Below are 20,283 nucleotides of genomic sequence, written 5' to 3' on the forward strand. Positions count from 1 at the left end.
GTCTCACTCTAGCCCAGGCTAATCTAGAATTCATTATGTGGTCTCAGGCTGCCCTCAAACTTACAGCAATCCTCCTACCTCTGCCTCCCAAGTGCTGGGATTAAAGGCATGTACTACTACTGTACCTGGCTAACTTCCTCTTAAAAAAAAAATTTTTTTTTGTTCGTTTTTATTTATTTATTTGAGAGCGACACACAGAGGAAGAGGGAGAGAGAGAGAGAGAGAGAGAGAGAGAGAGGGAGGGAGGGAGAGAGGGAGAGAGGGAGAGAGGGAGAGAGAAAAGAAGAAGAAGGAGGAGGAGGAGGAAGAGGAAGAAGGGAGGGAGGGAGGGAGGGAGGGAGGAAGGGAGGGAGGGAGAGAATGGGTGCACCAGCGCCTCCAGCCACTGCAAGCAAACTCCAGACGCATGTGCCCCCTTGTGCACCTGGCTAACGTGGGTTCTGGGGAATTGAGCCTCAAACAGGGGTCCTTAGGCTTCACAGGCAAGCACTTAATGGCTAAGCCATCTCTCCAGCCCTAACTTCCTCTTCTTAACTGTGCCTCGTGACCTCCTTACATGTCCCCACTTAAGTTTCTGAGAGGCCTCTCAAACCTAATTTATCTAACACTGAATTGACTATTGAACCCAACTGTGCACTAGGGGGCTTCCCTGTTGTAGATGGTGGCAGTGCCATTCCTCTAGTGGCTTATGCCCAAACTCTTAAAACTGAAACAACTAAAATGTTAGATTTTTAAAAATTCTTTGTATTTTTAATTTTGAAATATTTTAGAATTATAGAAAAGTTATATACATATTATACTTCATGTAGCTTCCATTAAGAACATTTACACACCCACCTATCAAAACGGGGTATTGCCATTAAAAATTTAGTGGTTTTGGGGTTTATTGAAATGACAGAATTTGATATTTGTAGGGTTCCTCACCATTGTCCTTTTCCTGGTCCTGTGTCCAACCCAGAATCCTATTTTGAATTTGGTTGGTGCATTGCCTTAGTTTCCTCCAAACTTGGGGTGATCTTTGGCCTCTTTGTCTTACCTTGTTATTTTGCTTCAGAACACCCCTCAGTGCACATCTGCTTGATGTCTTTTCATGGTTGGCTTGAAGTCATGCATTCTGGTGGTCTGGTGCCCTCCTCAGTGCTGCATGTTAGGGGTGATATGCTTATGTATCTCATTGTCTGACATATGTTTCTTGGTCAGGCTTCTGTTCCTGCTCTGCAATGAACATTTTAAATATTAAATTAAATGAAATTAATTAATTAATTTATTTTTTGGTTTTCTGAGGTAGGGCCTCACTGTAGCCCAGGCTGACCTGGAATTCACTATGGAGTCTCAGGGTAGCCTTGAACTCATTGCAATTCTGTTACCTCTGCTTTCTGAGTGCTGGGATTAAAGGCATGTGCCACCATGTCCGGCTAAATGTTTTACTTGTTTATTTATTTGACAGAGAGAAAGAGGAAGGAAGGGAGGGAGGGAGGGAGAGAGAGAGAGAGAGAGAAAGAAAGAAAGAGAGGGAGAGAGAGGGTGTGAATGGGGGTGCATGGGTCTCTAGCCACTGGAAATGAACTCTAGATGCATGCACCACCTTGTGCATCTGGTTAACATGGGTCCTGGAGAATCTAACCTGGGTCCTTTGACTTTTCAGGTAAATGCCTTAACCACTAAGCCATTCCTCCAGCCCTGCAAAGAACATTTTAGAAAACTTTTTATTTGCACCTTTTGTAAGTATAGACAATAAATCACTACAATTCTTTCTCCCACTCCCATTCTCCCCCTTTCAAATCCACCTTCCATTAAATCATTTCCTTACCAAATATTTTTGAAAGGCTGAATAATTTTATTGTACAAACATAAATTTTTTTTTCCTTTGGCTTTTTTATTTTTATTAACAACTTCCATGATTATAAAAAATACCCCAGACATAAATATTTTGTTTAGATATTAAACATTAGGGCTGGAGAAATGGGTCACGAGTTAAGGAGCTTGCCTGCAAAGCCTAACGACTTGGCTTCAGTTCCCCAGTACCCATGTAAAGCCAGATGCATAATGTGGCACGTGCATCTGGAGTTCATTTGCAGTAGCTGGAGGCCCTGGTATGCCCATTTTCTTTGTCTCTCTTCTATATCTCTGCTTGCAAATAAATACATAAAACTATATTTAAAAATATTGAACGTGGACTGGAGAGATGGTTTAGTTGTTAATGTGCTTGTCTGTAAAGCCTAAGGACCCATGTTTGATCTCTCCCCAGATCCCATGTAAGCCAGATGCACAAAGATGAGGCAAGCATGAAGTTGCACATGCCCACTAGGCGCAAGCATCTGGAGTTGATTGTAGTGGCTGAGGCCCTGATGTGCCAATTCTCTGTCTCCATGTCTCTCTCTCTGTCTTTCGAAAAAAAAAAAAAGTATTAAACATTAGGGCTGGAGAGATGGCTTAGCAGTTAAGGCACTTGCCTACAAAGCCTAAGGACCCAGGTTCAATACCCCAGTATCCACATAAGCCAGATACACTAAGTGGCGCATGCATTTGGAGTCCTTTTGCAGTAGCTGGTATGCCATTTCTCACTTTCTGTATCTGCTTCTTCTCTGTTTCTCTCAAATAAATAAAAATTTAAAAATATCCTCAGCAAGTTATTAAACATTAAGTCTTTTTCTGACTTTCCAGACAGAAATAGAGAATGAAGCCAGGCGTGGTGGCACACGCCTTTAACCCCAGGACTATATAGTGAATTCCAGGTCAGCCTGAGCTAGAGTGAGACCCTACCTCGGAAAACAAACAGCAACAACAAAAAAGACAAAAACAAAATTAAAAAAATATGAAAAAAAGAAAAAAGAAAAGAAATAGAGAAGGAAGGAACAACAGGCAAGAGAAGGAGCAGTCCATTTAATAGACTGGTGACTTCTATGCCACCTGTAACGAGGGGAGGGATTTCAGAATGGGTTTCAAATTCTGCTGGGAAGCTGGTTCTCTCTTTATTTTGATGTCATCATTTCTTCCTCATATTATAAAGGTCTTATGTAGGTAGTCAGACACTGTTAGATCATGAATATCTAGGCCATTTTGTGTCTGGAAGGTTGCATTATAAGCAGTCCTGCCCTTCTTTTGGCTCTTGAATTCTCCCCACCACCTCTTCCACAATGGACCATGAGCCTTGGAAGGTGTGATAGAGATGTCTCCGTGCTGAACACTCCCCTGTCACTTTTGTTGGCACTATGGTGACTTTTGAGTCACCCCAGTGGCCACCACCATATGAAAAGAGAAGTTTCTCTAAGCAAAAGTGAGGGCAGCATTAATATATGGGTATAAACATAAAAAAGTGCTTATAGGAAGTTTGGTGGGAATAATATATGTATTTATTAAGACAATAGCAGGTGTTACTCCCTCTAGGGCTGATGACCTCCCCAGCCACAGCCTTTTGATTAGGTTTTTAGTACCCGGCATGTATGTATGTATTCCCTCCTATGGAGTGGGCCTCCAGTCCAATTAGAGAGCAGTTGGTTTTCCCCATAACAGATATGGCACTGTTGCACCAGTTGGCATATATGGCCTGCCTGGCCAGTCTCAAGGTTTGCATGGTTTACTTATGTTTACTGTCATTGATGACTTCTGTCTCCCGTAGGACTGCATGCAGCATAGCTCTTTATAGCTTTCTGTCAGCTGGAGATAGGGAGGAGATTTCTAGCCCTGCTCCAGCTTGATTTCTCAGTGACTTGCAGCTTGATTTCTCAGTGGCCTGCAGCCCAAGTCTTCAGCTGTCTTGGGGCTGGAAAGATGGCTCTGTGGTGAAGACACTCGAATGCAAAGACTTAACGACCCAGGTTCAATTCCCCAATACCCACATAAATAAAGCCAGATGCACAATGTGTTGCATGTGTCTAGAGTTCTTTTGTAGTGGCTCAGGCCTTGGCATGTCCATTATTTCTTGCTTTCTCTCTCTCTCTGTTACTCTTCTCTTTGTCTCTCTTTGCTTGCAAATAAATCAACCAACCAAACAAACATTATTTTAATAAAGGATAGTACCATCTAGTTCTGGTGGATAACCAAGAGACTTGACAATGCCAGCTCATCACTTTTTTAAACTTTTTATTTATTTATTTGAGAGAGAGAGAGAATATGAGAGAATGGGCATACAAGGGTCTGCAGTCACTGCAAATGAACTCTAGACGTATGCACCACCTTGTGCATCTGGCTTATGTGGGTGCTGGGGAATAGAACCTGGGCCCTTTGGCTTTGCAAGCAAGTGCCTTAGCCTCTAAGCCATCTCTACAGCTCCACTCCCCCCTCCCCCATCTTGGATTTTGAAGTAGGTTCTCACTGTAGTAGTTTCAGGATGGCCTTGAACTCACAGTGATCCTTCTACCTCTGTCTCCCAAGTGCTGAGATTAAAGGCATGGGCCACCATGCCTGGCTCATCTTTTAATTTAATTTAATTAATTTACTTGAGAGAGGGAAGGAGGGAGGGAAGGATGAAGAGAGAGAGAGAGAGAGAGAGAGAGAGGAAGAGGCAGATAGAGAATGGGCATTCCAGGGCCTCCAGCCACTGCAAACAAACTCCAGACACAGGTGCCACCTTGTACATCTGGCTTATGTGGGTATTGGGGAATTGAATGTGGGTCCTTAGGCTTCATAGATAAGTACCTTAACTGCTAAGCCATTTCTCCAGCCCCCAGCCCATCTTTTAAAGTGTATTGCTTTGTTGTTTGGCAGATGAGGATGAATGTTCATGGTGTCTTAGTCACCTGAGTATAGGAAAATGATTACTGTGTGCTCTTTAAAGTTAAAGAAGTAGGTTTCCCTAGCTCACCAAGGAAGAACTTCATTGTTTCTTTTTTTTTTTTTTCAACAAATGCCAAGTTTGGTTTATTTGAATGGTTTCATTAAATAAGTCTACAAAGGTAACAAACTGAAGCACAAAGGTACTTCATTGTTTTTAAGAACTTAATTTTTAAACGAGAAGTTGATTTTTTCCAGCATTTTTTTTTCTGTGTTAACTATTGAATAGTATTTCCTAATCATGAACCATGCTGACTAAAGCTTTACAAAATGGCCACTGTGGATGCTTGTAAGAGATTTCTCAAGTGTTCTTGTACAAGTTTTTTTTTTTTTTTTTTTTGCATTTGTATTCAAGGAAAAAGTTGGCCTTTGCTTTTTGCATATATTCATGTTCAATGTTAATATTAGAATAATGGTATTCCTGCAGGATAAGTTGGAAGTTTATATATTTTTTCTATGATCCAGACCAATATATTTTAATTAAAAAAATTCTTTTAAAGACAAGGTCTTGCGTCATAGCACAGATTGGTCTCAAATTCATGGCTGTCTTCTTGCCTCAGCCTTCTGAGTGCTACGATTATAGGCATGGACGACCATGTGCATCTTGGTCTGGAACAATTTAAATGACATAGGAATCATTTATTTTGACAGAACTTGTCAGTCCAACCCTGTGGGATGGGTTTCTTTGGCTGTCTATCACTTTGGTCATGTGGACAGCTTCCCCTCTGGTTTTCATACTGATTGCAAGATAGTTTTTATGGTTAAAGAAGTTCACAATATCTTGAGTGATAGCTGTGTTGTGGTTGCTTTATTTTATTTATTGTTTTTTAATATTGATTTTTATTTTATATTAATTATAACAAGTTATTTTCTTTCATGTTCTTACCTGAGCTCCTGTTACCCTGGAGGCCCTCCCTAGTGGGGTTTTGGTATTTACAGTGTGATCATGAAGGCCTTAGTCATTCCCTGTGAGGTAGCAGAGGGACCATGCCTCAGTATATTTCTACCCATTCTGTGGCTCTTAAAATCTTTCTGCCCCCCACCTGCAATGTTCCCTGAGCTATCATGGCAGGTCTGTTATCAGTCTGATTTAGTGTTGTGTTCTCAGTAGCCTTTGGATTTCTGTTTTGATAAGTTTTGATTGATCACTGTGTTTGTCACCATCAACCTGAGGCTGGTTGTCAGGCTAGCAGTAAGAACAGTGGTCATGTCATTACTCCCCTGCAATTTCTCCTGGGCTGTGGTAGATGTGGCACATTTTGTGGTGGGCAGTCAGCTAACTTCTTATAATTGATCTTGCTTCTCCTCTGTTTTCTTTGCCATCTGTAAAATAAAGCAAATTCTCCAAACAAGAGTGAGACCAGCTTGAGATAAAGGGGAATATGCAAATTTGAAAGTTACAAAGTTTTACCAAGTAAAATCTTTTTATGGGCACATCATGTTTTGAAACCATCATTTCCCTCCTCCCTACCTCCATTTCACTGAGGGTCCTCCTCAGTGGAATTGCTGGTTTTCACTATGGGGTTGTGGGTTAGGAATTGTGAGAGCAGTAGTCAGTCATTGTGTATGGGGGATAATACCTCTGGATAGTCCCTCCCACACTGTGGCTCTTTACAATCTTTCTGTCCCCTTTTCTGCCAAATTCCCTGAGCCATGGTGGGTGTCTTTTAAGTCTACTTTAGTGCTTTACTCTCAGCAGCTTCTGGATTTCTGCCTTGGGATGTTTTCAGTATGCTCAGTATCTGTCCGCATTGTTCTGGTGCAGGTTGTCAGTTTCGCCATGGAAGCAGGTTCATCTTGCCAATTCTTCAATTGTTTCACCTGAGCTCCTCCCCACATTTTTTGGTGTGCAAGCCCACTCTTCATTTCCAGAGAGCAGTGGGGGCTTCTTTCTGAAGTCTATAAGTTTTCTGACAATGGGATTCTGACTTGCTTTCAGTACCAGATATGAGTTCTTTCCCACTGAGTGGGCCTCAGGTTCAACCAGAGAACAGTTGGTTACCTGCACAGGCGTCATGCCACTATTGCACAAGTTTGTACTTCTTGACTGGCTGGCTGATTTCATAGTCTGTAGGGTCTCCTGCTTATTTATTCTGTTGGTGACTGTTTTCCTCCTTTTTTTTTTTTTTTTTTTGACACAGTCTCATTATGTTACTTTGTCTGGTCTCAAAAGTTCTGGGCCTACATAATCCTCTGCCTCCCAGGGAGCTGGGATTGCAAGTATAGCTGCCATGTCTGGCTCTAGTGTCAAAACTCTTCTCATTGTAGTTCAGCTGTATTCTCTGGACTTCCTTTAGATTTTTTTCTGAATGGAGTTATATATTTTTTTTAGACAACAAGCTCCTTTAAAATATTTTTAAACTTTTTCTTGACAAATTCTGTACATAGAGACAATATACCATGATCATAATCCCCTCCCACCACCTTCCTTTATCTCCCACCCTTAATCCCTCTCCATCTGACCCCTTCTTCTTTCCAACTAGTCTGTCTTCTACTTTGATGTCATCATTTTTTTCTTCTGTTATGGAGGTCTTGTGTAGGTAGTGATAGCCACTATGAAATTATGAATATCAAGGCCATTTTGTGTCTGGAAGACAGTATTATAAACACTCTTCCCTTTCCTTTGGCTCTCACATTCTTTCGGCCACCTCTTCCCTAATGGGTCCTGAGATGTCTCATTTAGTGCTGAACACTCCACTGTCACTACTTTTCAGCACTTTGGTGAGTTTTGAGTCTCCCCAGTGGTCATCAGCATATGAGAAGTTTCTCTAACCAAAAATGAGAGTAGCATGGGCATAAACATAAGGATTTGTAAGGCAGTTTGGTGGACATGATATATCCGTTTAGCCAGACAGCAGTAGTTTCTCTCCTAGGGCTTATGACCTCCTCAGCTATAGGCTGTTGGTTAGGTTTTCAGTACCAACATGAATTCCCTACTATGAAATGTAGGGAAACCAAATGCAATCAGAGAGCAGTTGGTTTCCCCTATAACAGACATCCTACCATTGTACCAGTTGGTTTATTTGTCTGGCTAGCTGTAAAGCTTGCAGGGTCCACTGGTGGTTAAGATGGCTGATGACTTTTCTCCCTCAACAGGCTGCATAAGTCTTTGCAGCCTCATGACAGCTAGTCAGTAGAGAAGAGGTCGCAGCTTGATTTCTGTAGACCTGCAGCCCATGCATGTGGTGTCTTTAGTAATAGGGTCTTACCATCTAGTTCTGGTGGGCAACCAAGACACTTGGCAACAGCCTGTACTGTTTGGGGGATTCAGGGGCCTCCCTAACCCACAATTCTTTGGAAGGTATCCCACTCCTGGCACTGAACAATCTTGTAACAATCTGTGGTTCCTGGGCATAGCATTATCCACCCCACAGAGTGCTTCTGCCCAACATTTCTCTCTTTCTCTCTCTCTTTTTTTTTTTCGAGGTAGGGTTTCACTCTAGCCCAGGCTGACCTGGAATTCTCTGTGTCATCTCAGGGTGGCCTTGAACTCACAGCAATGCTCTTAGCTCTGCCTACTGAGTGCTGGGGTTAAAGGTGTGTGCCACCACGCCCAGCTCCTCTCTCTCTCTCTCTTTTAACATGTAGTTTTTTTTTTTTTTTCCCATTCCACCCCAAGTACATTGTTCATTTTTTCTGCAACTGGTCCTTTGGTTAAACTTCTCAGCCCTGCTCCCTTTCACATGTACACAGAATGTGGGACTAGGATGCCACTTCTGCCATAGCCACCCTGGCCCAAGCCATCATAGTGTCTCATCAGCATGATTGTGATAGCCTCTTCCTGGGTTTCTTCTCCAGCTGGGTCTCTCTTTAGGCCATGCTCACCAGAGTTTAGCCATTTCCCACTGGGGAATGTTTAGGTTGGGAAAGCGTTAAAAGATTATGAGAGAGAGAGGGGGTGGGGTAGGGGTGGGGGTGGGGGGGAGATGAGGGAGAGGGGGGAGAGGGAGGGGGACACGCACATGTAAAGAAGGTGCACAGGAGAGGGTAGGTGCCTGCTGGAGAGACAACAGCAGAAAGAGGGTGGTTCTGAGAAGAGATTTCCTCTGGCAATTGGGCTCCTTGTTTAAGAGAAGGTCATTACTCAGTCCTTCTTTAAAGGCTATTCCCGCCATACATCTTTGGTCTTCCAAAACTCTGACCTGGCTCAGAACCCTGTTACAAAACCTCTCTAAGGCCTCAGTGCTCCCGGGGGTAAAGACTTACTTCTAGGTTGTTTTCTACAGTGCAACAAACCACCTTGTGCCATTCCGCAGAGGTTCTGCCATGAGGTTAAATGACAACCTGAATATAGTGCAAAAATAAGACACATAAGAAAGTTAGCATCAGCAACTTGGACATGCATTGAATTTGAATGCAACCCTTTACCATGTCACAGTCTCAGGGAGAAATTATAAACCATGATTAAATTCTACATTTTATGCAAATCCAAAGGCTTCCAGGTGTGGTGGCACATGTCTTTAGAGGCAGCGGTAGGAGCATTGCCGTGTTTGAGGCCAGCCTGGGACTAGAGTAAGTTGTAGGTCAGCCTGTGCTAGACTGAGATCCTACCTCAAAACAAAACAAAACACAAACAAAAGACAACCCAACAGCCACAGCATAAGAAACAAACCCCAAATCCAAAGGCTTTCATGTTCAATTAAATGTAAGTTTGAAACCCAACCCCGTTGGCCTGGTGAGCTTGGAAGCCCCTCGTTGGTTTCCTGCCTACTGCTCTGTGGACGGATCCATGCCTGGTTGAGTCTGGGTGCCTTCATCAACATATCCAAGCTTTGCTCATAGGTGTCCTTGGCAGCTCCTCCCAGGGCACCAGATTATAGTGTCTCCGAACAGGCTCCTTTGCACCTCCCTTCTGAGACCAGGCAACCTTCTGTGTCCTCCCAAGTTATTCTAGGCATCATGTTGCCAAGGATTCCAGTAATCCCTAGTGGACAGAAAAATGTCACCTGGATTCACCATGTTAGGCAGGAAGGCCTCCCTTGATTGCCTTGAATCCATGACCCTAGCATCTAAGCTCACTCAGGAACTTGACAATCCATTTGTTTGCTATTCAAATGGCTATGTCCACAGCCCCACCCCTCTGTTTTTTATCTTTTAAAAAACATTTTATTTATTTCCAAGGAGAGAGGGAAGAAGGGAGGGAGGTGGTGGGAGCAAGGGAGGGATGGGATGGAGGAGAGAGAATGAGAATGCATATGGGCATGCCAGGGCGTCTAGCCACTGCAAATGAACTCCAGACACATGTGCTACTTCATGCATCTGGCTTTACATGGGTACTGGGGAATTGAACCTGAGTTATTAGGTTTTGCAGGCAAGCACCTAACTGCTAAGCCATCTCTCCTGTCCCCTGTTTTTGTCTCTTTGGTGTGGGATTGAGGGTAGCCTCACTGATTTATGCCCTCAGGCTCCTGTGACTGGCATTTTTGGTCTTCAGCCCTGTTGTCTCCTTAAGTGATTCTTGCTGTGAATTCCTGGGTGTAGGTTGTCTCACTGCCTAGAAGTAGAATAGGCTGTACTTTTGTGAAGACAAGCAGAAAACTTTCAGAAAGGGATAGTAGAGCCTGAGGAGCACAGGGTTTACCCTTGCAGACCCTCCCATGGCCCCAGTATGGGCTGGCTGTGTTTATCATGCTGTCCACATTGGCCTGGACATTTAACTATGAGAAACTCAGTACTAGTGACTCATGGATCTGTACTGCAAGCAGCTGTCTTCCCACCAAGCCTGAGGTATGTTTCCTGAGTCCCTGGTCTTTGCTGGTGGTGGTTGCTATTGCCTCACAGTCCCCAGCCTGGAGTGCCATGTTGCGCTTGTCCCAGTGTGGGGTACTCGTATTTGCCATGTCCTCTGAGGAGGCAGAAACACCGTTGTCTCCATGGACACAGCTCTGCTGTTGAGGACAGAGCTGCCTCAGATGCCAGCATCCTGCCAGGGCCTGACCCAGTCCTGTGCGTGGAGTTCAAACTCCTGCAGCTGGGTAGTGGCCGTAGCCTTGCCATGGGCTGGTTGTGAACTCCCCTTGGTGCTATTCTTCTGCTTGATTTCTTCATGTCTTCAGCTTGTGCACCCAAGGTTGGGGTTTCCAGTATGTGATCCCCTCTACCCTGCTCAGAGACAAGTAGAAAAAGAAGTCTGGGTAGTGAGGACACTCCTGGGTAGTGAAGAAGTGCCTTTAGGGTTTGGGCTTAGATAAAGCTTGCCCAAATTGCATGTCAACGGCCCATGTTCGCTACGAGTCTTCAGAGTAGGCTGAGCTCCGGCTGGCCACAGCCATGCTCTGGGGAGCAGAGAACATGGGCCTGCTTCTGACCAGGCCAAGATGCAACAGCACCCAACTTTTGTTCTTTCCACTTTCCTTCAGTAGCTTATGGCTCCTCTGGTAAGTGTCTGTGTCATTCCCCAGTTTGTCCATGTACTCTGATGGGCAGTGTAGGCATGATAGTAAACACTGGTAGTGACTGAGACTTTCTGTCCTTTCATTACACTCACATGCACCCTCATGACTGTCTCATGAAGACTGTCCTATCGGGCTACCGATTGGTGGCATGGGCCGTGTTGGCACTGTCCAGAGGGGTGTGGACATCAACCTTTTCAGGCAAGCAGTAAATTTGCTATGAGGTGGGTCAGGTACTTGACTTCCAGTTAGGGTGGGAAAGGTCTCATACAGCTGCTACTGGAGACCAGTTCATGGCTCTTGGGCCCCAGCTGGGAGTTTCCGTGCCTGAAACATGTGGTATAAACGTGTGTGACACTTTCATGTCCTGCAGCTCTGGGTGGAACCCTGAGACTTACATTTAAGAACAACTTGATTATATCACTGCATGAGCCCAGATGTAGTTTTGTAGATATGTTCTTGTCTTTTATTTTAAAATTGTATTTATTTTCCCTGGCCAGTATAATTTTTCTTGGGGACTTCACTCTTTGATCTGGACTGGAAAAAATGTTACCATTTTAAGACCTCTTAAAACATGTCCTTGGATTTATTGTGTGTACAAATGGAAATTCAGATAATAGTTCTGTTCTTAGCTGAGGAAAAACAGGAAAAGAAAATAAATTTCTTGCTACTTGGAATGAGAAACATGGTGAGGCATGTGCCTTATATCCTGGCAACAGAAATTCAAGGTCGGAAATAATTCCTTTCCTCCTGAGTTTGCCTTCAGCTTCCCTGAGGAGTATAGAGGCTGAAATTTGCTACTAATTGTAGCCATAATTTTAGCATGCAATTAAACACATGATTTCCTTCCCTGCTGATGTCTTTTTAGCAAGTGTGACATAGATAAAAGAAAAGCTCTGTTGATTTGAACGGCCATTTTAATCTGATAGGAGGTCAGAAAGTTACCATTATTTGGGCATGCTTGACTCCCCACTGGGAATTTGATAATCTTGCCTATAAAAATGGAGCTTAGTGTGGGTGCTTCTAGTACAGTCTCCATTGCTACTGTCTGTGGGCTGAAGAAAACCAATAGTTAGTATGTCTGCTTTGCTAAGTCCCTCTGAGACTAAGGAGGGAGTAAACTGGGCAAGAAAGAGTCAGAGGTGGAGTTGTGGCATTGTGGTGGTAGAAGCAAAGCTCATGGAAGGGCATTCTGTCCAAGGGAACCCCTGAACATGGCACTGGCTTTAGCCCAGCAGGCCTGAGAACCTGCTTCTGACCAGGCCAAGATGTAACAGCACCCAACTTTTGTTCTTTCCACTTTCCTTCAGTAGCTTATGGCTCCTCTGGTAAGTGTCTGTGTCATTCCCCAGTTTGTCCATATACTCTGATGGGCAGTGTAGGCATGATAGTAAACACTGGTAGTGACTGAGACTTTCTGTCCTTTCATTACACTCACATGCACCCTCATGACTGTCTCATGAAGACTGTCCTATCGGGCTACCGATTGTGGCATGGGCCTTGTTGGCACTGTCCAGAGGGGTGTGGGCATCATGGATGGAGGTCGGGGGGCTTTACTGGATATGGTGATAAAATGGCCTCCCACAGTGGCCGTGCCAGCCTCCTTCCAGCTCCTCATGTAATGTGCTCATGATGTCGCCAGGCCTTTACTTCTTCCATTGTTGCACATGTACTTTTTGGACACAGTGAACTTGAGCCTCCAATTCTTAGAACTGCTTGCATTCTTTTCAGATGGCAAGTTTGGTGCTTACATGCAGGTGCACATTCAGAATGATGGGCCTGTGACCATAGAGCTGGAGTCTCCTGCTCCTGGTGCTGCTACCTCGGACCCTAAGCAGGTAAGCCTGAAGTCTGGGATCTGGGTCTCCTGCTTATAAGGTAGCATGTTTTGGCTTTGATTTAGTCCCTGGTAGCAGTCCCCAATGTGATGTGGAGGAAACACTTCATAGCTGTCACCTCATACTTATTTTGCTTCCTCTCTTCCCAAGAGAACTGTAACTCCTGAGCAGGCTGGGACCATATACAGAAAATGTCCTTAGCAGAGCATGGTTCTTCCGTTGAGCTGGTCCTGGGTCACATGTCATGGCACCCGCCCACCGCTGGGTGGCAGCAGAGCAGCAGCCTTGGCCTGTTCACTCATTCAGAGTGGTTACCGGGAGTGGGTTTTGTCCAAGTTGAGGTAGATAAGTGATGCAAAGCTCTTTATAAATCTTCATTTTTCTGTAGTAATATATGACCTGGATTTACTGCCATCCCTGTAAGCTCTTTGGAAAAAATATAATTAAAATAGAGAAAGGAAATGTGTGATAGTGCATGTAGCCTATGTTGGCTTATGCTCAACACACTTAAAGGCTTTAATTAGGGTACCCACTTGATAGGGTCACATAGCCTGGCCGAAGAAGAGGAGGAATAGAAGGAATGTTCCTATCTTCCTTCCTGTCTCCCCTCCCTTGCCAGGATGCTGTGTAGTGGGATGATGAAGTTGTGTGGGGGATGCATGGCAGAGCCTAGAGGCTATCTGACTGGTACAAAGCCATGCTTGCCTCAAGGGGAACAGAGCCTTCCTCTTCCATCACTGATACCATCCTGTCAGGAGGCACATGAGACTTGTCTCCACACAGGTGGTACAACCTTGTCACCTTGCTAAAGTGGAGTCTGTCAGATCTCAGGGTCTCGTGCACGCTAGGCAAACATTCTACTGCTGAGCTGCACCTCTGGGTCCCATCACTTTTAAATATGCTTCATATCGCCAGTGAGCAAGTTCCTTGATTTCCTTCCTTCTGCACTCCCCCTGGAGGCTTCCACATTGCTTTGCTTCATGACTGTTTTCAGACCCCCTTTCATCCTCTCACTTACTTCTGTTGAGGCCCACCCATCTCTGGAAGCTGCTGGAGTCCGGTTTTGCCAGATGGCACTCTCTCCCAGATGGTCTTCGTGGGCTTGGGTGATCATTAGTCTGTAATTTTGATTTATTGCTCTGCTTTAATTTTATTTTGAGAAAATTTTAATCGAGCCTTTTTGTTCATTTTAAGTATGTGTCTTTGGAATGGTAGACTAATACAGTCGGCCTTAGAGTTCTTCAGTTGTCTTTCAGTAACCTTCTCTTGTTGAGATCGAAGGGTAAAAGATGACTGTCTGGGATGAGTGAGTTTGGAGATGCAGTGTGCAGCACAAGGACTATTGTGCATTGCATGCTGGACCTTGTAAGAGACTCGACGCTGGGCATTGTTGCCACACATACAGAAAATGTGACCATTGATGTGATGGATATGTAATTTACTTGACTGTAGTCACTTCACTGTGTGTACTTAGAGTAAAATGTCATGTTGTGCACCTGTAACACACACAATAAAAACCCGAAGAATCCCAAGACAAATCCCAAATGGGATTATTAAAACGTCTAACAAGCTGTTGTTAACTTACTAGGTTAGAAAAGAAGTTTCTTGCTCAAATGCAATGCTGTTTCTGTTACCCATATCCTTGTTGACTTGAGAACTTGGTGCAGCTCTTTCTATCCTCTGGCTCTCCAGTAGGTGGCAGCAAGCTAGCACACAAGGACTGGAGGTGACTTTGCCAGCCTCTGTCAGTGACCTCTCTCTGCCTTTCCCTTCAGATGGAGGGGCTTCCTCTAAACGGACAGCATCTTGGCTTGCTGTTATGTGGACAGAAGAACACAGCCAAATTTGTTTTACTGATAGATAAACATGTGTTTCTGTCAAACAAGCTTTTAATTTGAAGTGTTTTATTTTCCCATTATATCCCAAAGTGCTACATTGCATTATGGGAAAACCATTCTCTTGTCAAGTTTCTGAATCACAGAAAAATGGTTCTTTTGGCCAGGTGTTTTAAAATATGGACATTTTAATCCGTCTGTGCAGATGAATAAGGTATAGTTGTGTGCCTGTGTGTCTATGTGTGTATATGGTTTGGGGGTATATGATGGAATGCTGGGCATTGTAAAAAAGGAAAAGTGGCTGTCACCTGGTCCTTGCTTTTGGGCATGGATTTAGAATAATACAGACCTGGAAGGTCAGTGACAGTGAAAGAGGTGAAGTCAGCATGCAATGTCACAGTCATCCAATTCAGGCTCTTCCTTCAGACCCTTCAGTCCTTCCAAAAGCATGTAGGAGGCAATCTGAGTTTCTTCTGTCATTTTCCAAGGCTGGAGGACCAGACCTCTGTGGCTGTCCTGTCTCGCTGTGCCATCACACCTGCTTTAGACACCTCTTCAGCCTGAGAGGAAGCCGAGGTCTTTCCTGCCTCTGGGGCTGTGGTCTCAGTTCCAGAGTCTCTTGAGAGGGGGAGGTTCTCTGCTCCCCTCAGTGCCAAGGAAGCTCCGCCCCCCAGCCCCATTACAGTGTCCTGATGACTGTGCCCCAGACTCAGTGCCTCTTACTGCCCCACACTCCTAGCACGTAGGCTGTGCACCTGCCTCTTCCCACGGAGTGTGCCTGAGGGTGCGTCTGTTGTGCAGCAGTAGCCCTGCGGTCATGGAGTGTGCTGCAGGTGACTGTTCTGAGTCCTGAGAAGGCTTATGTCATTGCTGCTGAGCTGGGCTGCCTATCACGGCACAGGAGGTCTCAGCTGACCTTTCACATGAGATAGGGAAGGATTGCTGATTGTTCTCAAACTTGGGTTCAGCCTGTATTCTTTTTTAAAATTTTTTTATGAGCGAGTGAGAGAAATTGGCATGCCAGCACCTCTAGCCACTGTAATCGAACTCCAGACATGTGCACCACCTGTGCACATATGTGACCTTGTGCGCATGCATCCCCTGTGTGTCTGGATTATGTGGGTTCTGGGGAGTTGAACCTGGGTCCTTAGGCTTTGTAGGCAAGTGCCATAACCACTAAGCCATCTCTCCAGCCCTCAACTTATATTCTTTATTATTATTGTTATTTTTTTTTTCTTTCGAGGTAGGGTCTTGCTCTAGCCCAGGCTCACCTGGAATTCACTATGTAATCTCAGGGTAGACTTGGAACTCATGGTGATCCTCCTACCTCTGCCTCCCAAGTGCCACTGTGCCTGGATCAACTCATATTCTTATTTTCCCTGAAGTTTCAGAGCTTCACTGAGAGACAGTATGGCTGGTTTGGTGAGGATGAGGTGGTAAAGGTATCCCATGCTCTGCCTGCCTGCACCAGAGCTGTGCTTCTTTCCAGAACCAGCCACTGTGGCATCTACTTCCTTTCCACAGCCACATCAGCAGCATGTCTGCTACCTTCACAGGCTGCAGTACAGATCCTGCGATACGTTGTGGCAGTGAGAAGAGACTGGAAGAAGAGCATACACATTGCTTTGAAGGATGCTGCCAGAGGGATCAGGCTGTGCAAGCAGTGGCAGGAGCCATTTTCCTATGCATGTTTGTGGAAGAAGACGATTCCGGAACATTCTGATGGTTACCTAGTGCAGACTGTCAGTGCATGACTGCTGGTGCATATGCTCTACAGGCAGTGAGGCGTTGGGTACCAGCTCCTTAGTCCACTGTTCTTATCTGGAGTGAGTGGCCCCTGAGCAGGGGCTTCACATGGATGACAGGGGTGACATGAGAGCAAATGGTGGTTTCTTCTCGTGAGGTGGGCTGTGATGGTTGAGTGGCTATTCTCTGGGGCTCAGCCCACCTATGTCATAGTCATAGTGTTGCCATTAATTATTTATGCTGTCATTTATTTATTGCAGTCAAAAGCCTAACAAAATGGAAAGCTAGAAGGAACTTAAACAAATGAACTCAAAGAGCCGGGCGTGGTGGCGCACGCCTTTAATCCCAGCACTCGGGAGGCAGAGGTAGGAGGATTGCCATGAGTTCAAGGCCACCCTGAGATGACAGTTAATTCCAGGTCAGCCTGGACCAGAGTGAAACCCTACCTCGAAAAACCAAAAAAAAAAAAAAAAAAAAAAAAAATGAACTCAAGTACAAATCTTTGAGCTAACCTAGTGTTTACTGACAGATCTCTGGGATGGGTTGATCAGTGAAAGATGGTACTTTTCATTTATGAAGCTTTAAATTTTATGTGTCTCTGAATACTATTATTACTTTGCCTATATTTTTTGCATGTAATTTGGCGTGGTGGTGTGTATGTGCACATGCATGTGCGCATTTGGTGCTTGTTGGTGGCTGGAGTGGAATGTTGTGTGTCCATGTCAATTGCTATTCCACCCGTTTTTATTTGAGCTGGAATCTTTTACTGATCCTAACATTTGCTGTTTTGTCATAAGCTCTGGAAATTCTCTGATTTCTGCTTCTATAGGACTTGGGCTATAGACATGTGTAGCTATGCCCAGCTGCTCATGTGTGTTCTGGGCATTGAACTTGAGTTATCTCTCAGTCCTCTTCAGGTCCTCATCCTTCTTCTTTTTCTTTTCTTTTCTTTCTTTCTCTTTTTTTGTTTTTGAGGTAGCGTCTCACTCTAGTCCAGGCTGACCTAGAATTCACTAGGTAGTCTCAGAGTGGTCTCAAACTCACAGTGATCCTCTTACCTCTGCCTCCTGAGTGCTGGGATAAAGGCATGTGCCACCACGCCCGGCTAGGTCCCCATTCTTGCACAGGACCACTGAGATATCTCGGCAGTTTATGCTTTGCAATCGTTCTCTCTATATCCTTATGAGCCATTATAAGTCCCTGTGCCTGAACCGTGGAGTGTGGAGACTAAAACATTCATGGCTTTGGGAACACCCAGAAGAAATAAATAGGGTAGACCAGGGATGAGGAAAAATACTCTTATTTGTTTAGACTTCCAGTGCCAGAGTAGCCTTCACGTGACACAGAATAGACTAGGACACAGGCAGCCCTGTGGTAGTGCCCAGATACGCTTTCCATAGCTTCTGATGGAGGGCATAGTCACTGAGAAGTTTTGGGCAGAAGGATGCTGACCAGTTTGTTTTTATCACAGAAGAACATTTATTTATCTAAATGCCTGTGTGTCTCTTTTCACTCTATTTATTTAGTGGTACTGGGAATCAAACCCATTGTCTTGTGCATGTCATGGAAGCACTGTTCCACTAAGCTAAATCCCCAGCTGTTCTTTTTACTCTTTCTTATCCTTGGCTTCTAGATCCCAGTTGCTGATGTTGACTGGCGTTGGCTTCAATGTTTACATGGCTTGAACAGGCTCTGTTGTTGGACTTGCCTCCAGAATGATACCAGTTTAGTGTATCAGTTGATTGAATCAATGCTGGCTGAGCTGTGCTTTGTTTATACAGAAATATTTCTAAACCATGCGTGGTGGTGCATGCCTTTAATCCCAGCACTTAGGAGGCAGGGGTAGGAGGATTGCTGTGAGTTCAAGGCCACCCTGAGACTACAGAGTGGATTCCACATCAGCCTGAGCTAGAGTGAGACCCTACTTCGAAAAATCAAAAAAAAATTTTTTTTCTAAAACATACATGTAGGGCTGACTAGTAGCTGCTTCTCTGCTGTAGGGTTTTTGTTGTTCAGTCTTTTCTTAGTATTGTGGTGAAGGTATTGGCAATCTCCATTTCTGGAACCTTGCCTGCTATGCAGCAGGCCTCCCACCAGAGGTTAGCAGGCATCTGGTCAGACTCTTTCCACATGTGGCATCACACCTGGGTTTTGATTCTTTCAGTGTGAACATCTGCTTTCCTGAATTATGAAATAAGCACAGCCCTCTGGGGAGTGGGTTGGTATGGAGGGTGGGTGGTCTCTGAACCTCCCTTACCTCTGTTACTGCCAACAGCAGTCAGATCTGCATCGAGGCTTTGAGGCTTTGACAGTGCTTGTGGGAATGCCTGCCCTTGGTATGACCACCTGGCAGGTCGGAAAGAGCTGGAACATACTAGAGCACACTAGCAGCTGTCTTCCTCTTACTGAGGAGCTGCCAGGGGCTGCTTTTAATTTAGCCTTTTAACCAGTTTCCATATGGACAGTTGTCCTGTCACTCTACCGTAGCTTAAGAAGGCCTGCCAGGACGTTGACGATGGCGCCGCTCTGTGAGGACCGCTGACTGACCGATGCCTCAACTGACCATATCCACGGTGCGCGTTAATAAAACTACAGAAGCTGAGAATGGAATTTGGATGGTAACTGAAACCATGATCTGCTGCCTTCCACTTTGACACATTCATTGTTTCTAATTGTACTAAAGCAAGTCTGTTTTGCTTTAAACCAATTTCTCAAGACACTAATGGGAGTGCATTTAAAGTTGAAGGACTTTATTTGTTCCTGTGTGTTTTGGGCAGATTTTTAGTTATTTTAGTTCTTCTCATTTCATTTGTGGAAACAAAACAAGTCTCTTACCTCACTGACTGATCTGTTAAAGGTTGACAGCATCCTTCTTGTTCCTAAGGGTGGGTGGAAGGGTCAGGTTTATTCTTTTGTGGGCATATGTATTGAACATTGCAATAATGTAATCATACACACTCAGTATTTTTTATTTTTATTTATTTATTTGAGAGAGAGAGAAAGAAAAGTGGGGAGAGAAATGAAATCCAGATACATACCACACTTGTACATCTGAATTACATGGGTCCTGGGGAATTGAACCTGGGTCCTTTGGCTTTGCAAACAAGCGCCTTAACTGCTAAGCCATTTCTCCAGCCCAACATACTCAATATTTTAATATTTATATTATATTTTATTTATTTGAGAGCAAATGAGAGATAAAGAGGCAGATATATATAGAGAGTATGGGTGCACCAGGACCTGAAGCCACTGCTGATGAACTGCAGACATAAGTGCCACCTTGTGTATCTGGCTTATGTGGACACTGGAGATGGGACCTCAGTTCTTAGGCTTTGCAGGTGTTGCAGTCTGGTTCGCATTGCTGTTAGAAATCACCCAACCAAGAGTAGCTTCTGGGAAAAAGAGATTTATTTTGGCTTACAGGCTCGAGGGGAAGCTCCACGATGGCAGGGAAAAAACAATGGCATGAGCAGAGGGTGGACATCACCCCCTGGCCAACGTAAGGTGGAACACAGCAACAGGAGGGTGTGCCAAACACTGGCATGGGGAAACTGGCTATAAAGCCCTTAAGCCCGCCCCCAACAATACACTCCCTCCAGGAGGCATTAATTCCCAAATATCCATCAGCTGGGGAGCTAGCATTCACAACACCTAGGTTTATGGGGGACACCTGAATCAAACCACCACAGCAGGCAAGTG

The 20,283-nt window shown here is 44.6% G+C and overlaps 1 protein-coding gene across 1 annotated transcript in view; it reads left to right on the forward strand.

The window, feature by feature from the left end:
* Nucleotides 1–20,283, forward strand: part of Dtd1 (D-aminoacyl-tRNA deacylase 1) — a 257,126-nt gene that overhangs the window by 46,867 nt on the left and 189,976 nt on the right. Inside the window, exon 4 of the mRNA XM_045156932.1 lies at nucleotides 12,897–13,003. Within this exon, the coding sequence (XP_045012867.1) occupies nucleotides 12,897–13,003 (107 nt within the window). The remainder of the gene's footprint in view (nucleotides 1–12,896; nucleotides 13,004–20,283) is intronic.

Source organism: Jaculus jaculus, chromosome 8 (assembly GCF_020740685.1).
Source record: "Jaculus jaculus isolate mJacJac1 chromosome 8, mJacJac1.mat.Y.cur, whole genome shotgun sequence".
In the NCBI taxonomy this organism is placed as follows: Eukaryota; Metazoa; Chordata; class Mammalia; order Rodentia; family Dipodidae; genus Jaculus; species Jaculus jaculus.